This window comes from Kryptolebias marmoratus, linkage group LG19, assembly GCF_001649575.2.
Source record: "Kryptolebias marmoratus isolate JLee-2015 linkage group LG19, ASM164957v2, whole genome shotgun sequence".
NCBI classification, from domain to species: Eukaryota; Metazoa; Chordata; class Actinopteri; order Cyprinodontiformes; family Rivulidae; genus Kryptolebias; species Kryptolebias marmoratus.
Genome location: NC_051448.1, coordinates 1,902,296 through 1,908,242, shown reverse-complemented (window position 1 = coordinate 1,908,242; position 5,947 = coordinate 1,902,296). Strand labels below are relative to the sequence as shown.

Sequence of the window (5,947 nt, the reverse complement as noted above, 5' to 3'; positions counted from 1 at the left end):
TGGAACACTGTCTGTAAACACAGCTCATCGTGCTGCTTAAAGCTCTATCAGGCAGAGAAGAAGCCAGATGTGAACAGATGTGTCTCCTCTGGACCAAAGAGGAGAACTGTTCTGACGTCAGCCGGCCTCTCTGATGGTATGGGGGTGCATGGGCAGCTCACACATCTGGAAAGACTCAATCAATGCAAAGCAGGACATTCAGAGGGACGGTCTTATTTCAGAGTCCTGACCTCCCACCGGCTGAAAACATTTCACACATCATGAATCAGAAGCCAGAATGGGACAACATTCCCTCTAAAACCTCCACAGCAGGTGTTTACAGACTGATGGTAAAAGCTGCACGAATAAGTAGTTTCTTGACGCAGAAGGAACCCTCAGGGGTTCTGCAGGTTCTCGGTTACGTGCAGAACAGAACAGAACAGAAACTGGGCCTCAGCAGAAACCTCCCACCAACAAACCGTGCTGACGTACTTTCATGTTTGTGTTCTTTCCATCTCGACACCTGACAGGCGGAGTTGAACCAAAACAAATCTCCCATTTCAAGCAGAGACAAGCCGTCCTCCGCCCTGTCCTCCTCCTCTGCCAGTGTTTGTCTTGTGGTATTAAATGTGAAGCCAATTATGTAATTAAGTGACTTTCTGCATAGTCTAATAGTCGAATGTTTTCATGTGTGTCGGCTTTAATAAGAAATCCTTTTGGCCGTTTCTGCTTCAGGGCACACCTGTTTTATTTCACCAAAAATCTTTCCGAAGAACTCAGCTCATTGTTTTGTCAACACTTTTCTTTCTGTATGTTTTACAGCAACAATAATGAGTGAAAGACGCTTAAAGAGCAGCAGGTGGTTGGATTTGTTTTTGTGCGGCTCTCTGAACATCTCAGATAAAAACAGATAAGTTGCTCGCTGCCAACATGTTCAGACTTGATTTATCTTATAAAACCTTCCTTTCACAGAGGAAACGTGACACGCAGATCCAGGAATGCGTCACATAACTTCATCCTTTTATAGAAGCAGTAAGTTCGAGAGCTTTTATAACTTCTTGCGTAACATTTTTTAAATGCTGTGGATGATGCAACTGTTACAAAACCTTAATGCAAATAATGACCTCCAGCTGCCGTTTGAGTTAACTGAACTTTTATTTTTGTTTACTTTTATTTAAACTGTAGAAATAAGATCATCCACAATATGTTAATCTCACGTGTTTTTACAGGTAAAATCAGGTGATTTTTGGTTGCACATCTCTATGATAAATGTGTTTAATGATGTCAGCTGTTCATTAACCATAGTTTTACATTTGAAAACTGTTTAACTGTAAAGTATTTTACTAAACTGAGACGTTTGGTGACTAAATAGAGACACAAAACTGCAAGAAAGAACTTAAATATCCACAGAAGTTGTACATATAATAAGTCTGGGTTCAAAACTGTGGAAAAAGTGACATTTGCTTGACATTCCTGCATATAAAAGGCAAATTAGTTGCAATTTAGTTACAAAAAGTTTCAATTTGTTCTCTTGTTTTTGCTTCCAGTTCATCACAGTTTGGTTTACAGGTCTGGACTGTGACTGGTTGGTGAAAGTAATTTATTAGAGTCTGAAGAAAGTCTGCAGACAGATTCCACCTGAAGCTGCGTCTCGTTGGAAAACTCAGAGTTTGTGATGTTGAATCGGATTTAAGAAGTGCAATCAGAAACAAATCAGTACCAATACATAATTTAATTACAAAAGTATCAAAAACAGAAGTGAACAGCTGACAGTGGAGGAAGTACACAGTGGTATCAGTGCAGGTGTACCCGACGTTTTACAGTTTATTCATCCAGGTGAGCAGCTACAGAAAACTAAACCTTCAGTTTAAAGAATCAGGCACAATAAATTACATGGAAGTGGAACTCTGTGGCTGTCGGACGATGAAACTCTGGCTGCAGACGCCTGCGTCCTTTAAACCAACACTTCCATCAGTCTTCATCACCTTCATCACCCTGATTTACCCACATCCTGCTAACACAATCAGCTTCATGAAGACAAGAACTGATCAGAGTTTCAAATAAGCAACTCTCAGTTGTTAGTTTCTTCATCTCCTTTGAGGAAATTCGAGTGATTTAAAACTCAAAAGGTCAGAAAACAAAAATCTGGAACTACTAAAGTTTAAAACAAACGCTGCTTTTGTTAGCCGACAAATTAAACAAACTCAACATGTTTTTTATAAAAAAAAAAGAATATTTTCTGTTTTCTGTCAAGACAGAAAAAGCTCTAAATGTATTTAATGAGTGCCAGAAAACATTTGTAAAATAACACTTTCCAGAGGTTGTTACACAAAGAAGCAGGTCGACACTGAAATAATAAATTTTTAGATAATTCTGCTTTTTAAAGAAAAGTAGTTATTAGTCTGCGTTCGTGATTATACAGTCAGGTGTTTGTCAAATATTACCCTGCTTCAATCATAGCAGCGAATAACTGGATAATATCCAGAATCTCCAGCCTGCGTCGGTCCTGAGAGGTTAGTAGCAGCGGTTTTACTTCGACACATGGAAAGGACAAACAGACGGGGTTTTTACAGCAACGTCGGATCATAACTGGAGTCCTTTAATAAATATACTATTTCTCTAGACAATAAACACAAACATTTGCCATTTTAACAGTGAATGCAGCTAAAATACTCATTCAGGTCACACTCTCACACGACCACCTGCAGCGAAGTGAACAGATCACCTAAAAGAAAAAAAAAAAATCACGCTTTGACGGCAAATTATTTAAATACCAGCAAACGGTTTGATTTCAGTGCTTCAGCGTCTGTTCTTGGCCCAGACTGGTTGTAATGTTGTTTCAAACGAAATACAGAAAACAGGTGCAAGTTTCAAGGATGACACTTTGTACCAAAGTTTTTAGCAGCTTTGTGGACCGTAGACAAGGTCAGACGTCCCGTGTGGCGTCTCCAGCCTCAGCCAGAGACGTCTCTGCTGCGTCGACGACAGCAGGTGGACAAAGTCTGGGAATAAAGTCAGATTAGTCATAGATGACTCGGGCAGCAGATGTCATCGAGGGTGAGAAGTCCTCCGTTCAGCGGCGCCACTGTGGAGGTCGATGTGGAGGAGGAGGAGGAGGAGGAGGAGGAGAGGCTGTGGAGTTGGAAGGAGCTCTCCTTGATGTGATGAAGGAACAGCTTCCTCTCGTCCTCGGGCGTCTGGCCGTTCTGGGCCCGGACGATGCAGGTGGGCCGGTGCAGGTTCAGCATGTAGACCAGCTGCTGCTTCTGCTGCTTCAGCTCCTCGATCTGAGCTTTCAGCTCGGCGTTGACGCTCTCCAGCTTCTCAGACTCCTGCGGACGAGAGGCGGAAGTTCAAAGGTTAACACTGCCCAAAATGTTAAAGATCACATTTAAAAAGCAGCATTTATCATTTCAGTCGGGTTGCAAAAAGTAGGTTTGAGGCCTGGAACAGAAAACTTAAAATAAAAACTACAACCAAGATGAAGGAGGATTTATGAACTACTTTAAATTAAACTTTCAGGAAGAAATCAATAATTAACCACAGCCAGCTGAGCTTTGAATGAGCTCAGATGGGATGTGGTAGTAGCTGAGAGTCATCTCTAACTCGTACAGATTAGTCGGGTTTTAAACATGTTTGCAAAGAGAGAGAATTTAATTTACCATCTGCAGGGATTCGGTCTTCTCCTTCTTCTTGTTGCGACACTTTGCAGCTGCGATTTTGTTCCTCTCTCTCCTCCTCTTCTTCCTCTCGTGCTCCTCTGGTGTCAACTAAAAGCCAAAAACAAAGATGGTGTCAACACAAAAACAAGCAGGGAGTATATGTCCACACGTACGCCTCCGAGCCTCACCTCTCTCTTGAGCCCGGCCCGGCTCGAGGGCCTCTCGGAGGCCTGGTCGGAGCTGGAGCTGGCGCCGTCAGAGCTGACGTCGGCGCTCAGCCCGTTGGACAGACGCTTGCTCTGGATGGCGAGCCGCAGCTCCTCTTTCACGATGGGCGTGAAGTTGGTGAAGTCGTCCAGGGTGAGCGAGCCCGGCGGGGACAGGCAGGGGATCAGCGCCGAGCAGCTGATGTCGGCCAGAGACGGACCTGAATGTTGCAGCATCATCCTGCAGAAGGCAAAGGATGACTCGTCGATAAATAAACAAAAAGTGACGTTTGGAAACAACTTTTTAAATCACAAATAATCTGACACGCTGCAGGAATCAAATGTAACAACAGAACAATTAAAGCCAGATTTAAGTTTCTGTGACAATAATATTAAAACTGAAAGATAAGATTGAATTTTTGCTGAGTAATAATGACTTCAGGTGAACGAGACAATAAACTAATAAAACCAGGAGACGTCTGCAGGTAAGACACCTGAAGTCAAGTGTTGGCCTTTTAGAAGGAAAAAAAACATTACAGGGAGTTGGTTTGTTATGAAAACAGAGACTAAAACAGATTAATGACTGACAGCTTGATAAGATTATCAGCTTGTTGCAAAACCAAAGTCATTAAAACCAAACGCTGCAAAAAAACACTTCTGAGCTAAAGACTCCGGCGACAAAAACACAGAAACACGGGCAGCTAAATATTTTATACAAGTTATTAGAACCAATAATAATAATAATAATAATAATAATAATAATAATAATAATAATAATAATAATAATAAAAGCTGTGATCATTTCTTGGGTCGTTCTGCAGCTCAGTCAAACAGTTTTCTTTCAGGTAAGTTTCTGTTTCATTTTTTTACTGAAAGTTATTCATTAATTAAACTCCTCACAGTGTGTGTGTGTGTGTGTGTGTGTGTGTGTTTTATTTCAAATTAACTTTTAGGACTTCAGGATCACTTCCAGAGAAACAAAACACTGAAACTATCTTCTGATTTACACATAAAGTGATAAAAATATGACTTTAAAACTCTTTTATTTGTGATTTAATTTAGATTAGAAAAGGTTTCAGAGTAATTTATAATAAAATGTGTTCTATGAATAAACCTTTGTTATTAAATGTAGAAACAAAATCAATAAAAACAGATTTTACTTAAGTTTTATTTATTTAGGAAAAGTTTAAATAAAAATAAGTTATTTTAATAAATAGGTAAAAATATAACTGACAGATTCTTTTTTTGTGTTTTAATTTTAAATTTGAAATAAGTTTAATAAATATTATATTTAAAACGTTTTAAAGAATTTAAAACCTTTTAATAACTTTATCAAACTTTTTTCTTTTTCATTTAAATTTTAAACAAGTTAAAAGTACTTTTTAAATAAAAAGAGGTGCTGTCAGAGTAAACTTGTCATTAAATGTTTAAATAACAATAAGTTTGTAAATATTCAGATTCTGTTTCAGTCACTTCATTTAATGTTGAATTAAAGAGTTAAAATGTTCCAGGAAGAAACTTTTGGTTTTAAAAGTTTTGTTTTAGGTTAAATCAGATTAAATCACAGAAACAAGAGTCCAATCCTCCCGGTTCTGATAAAGAATCAGTTTTGGTTTGACGCGTCCCGGCGCGCACGGAGCGCACCGGGAGACCTCCGCGCTCCTCACCGGGACACGAGCTCCAGCCCGCGGCTCCCCAGCCTGCCTCACGCTCTCACCCCTCACCCCCTCACGCTCTCACCCCCTCACCTGTAGGCGCTCAGGAGGACCGGTTCTGAAGATCGAGACGCGCAGAAAAGGTTTTAGCTTCCTGTGACTTCCTCTCGTCGGAGCAGCTTTCAGCTGTGCTCTTTCGGTTGCATCACCTGGTATTTATGAGCACTGGGGGGCGGGGCCAGCATGACGTAGCAAGGATCCTCCTCGCGCGAGAGGAGTTAGGAGGAGGGGAGGGGGAGCAGAGGGATGACATCATTCTATTTTTAGGGCAGTGATTGTGTGGTGATGCAACCCAGCAACCCTGAGTTAATCTGCCATAACAGGACAGTCTCCTCCTCCTGCTGCTCCTCCTCCTCCTGCTCCTCCTGCTGCTCCTCCTGCTGCT

General features: G+C 40.9%; 1 protein-coding gene across 1 annotated transcript; it reads right to left on the bottom strand.

Moving 5' to 3' along the window:
* Nucleotides 1-1,692: 1,692 nt before the first annotated feature.
* Nucleotides 1,693-5,727, bottom strand: atf3 (activating transcription factor 3). The gene is made up of 4 exons (XM_017427391.3): nucleotides 5,596-5,727; nucleotides 3,830-4,088; nucleotides 3,642-3,749; nucleotides 1,693-3,311 (listed from the first exon to the last, which is right to left on the bottom strand). The coding sequence occupies exons 2-4, from the start codon at nucleotides 4,085-4,087 to the stop codon at nucleotides 3,003-3,005; spliced, it is 675 nt and encodes a 224-aa protein (XP_017282880.1). The 5' UTR covers nucleotide 4,088; nucleotides 5,596-5,727; the 3' UTR covers nucleotides 1,693-3,002.
* Nucleotides 5,728-5,947: the final 220 nt, after the last annotated feature.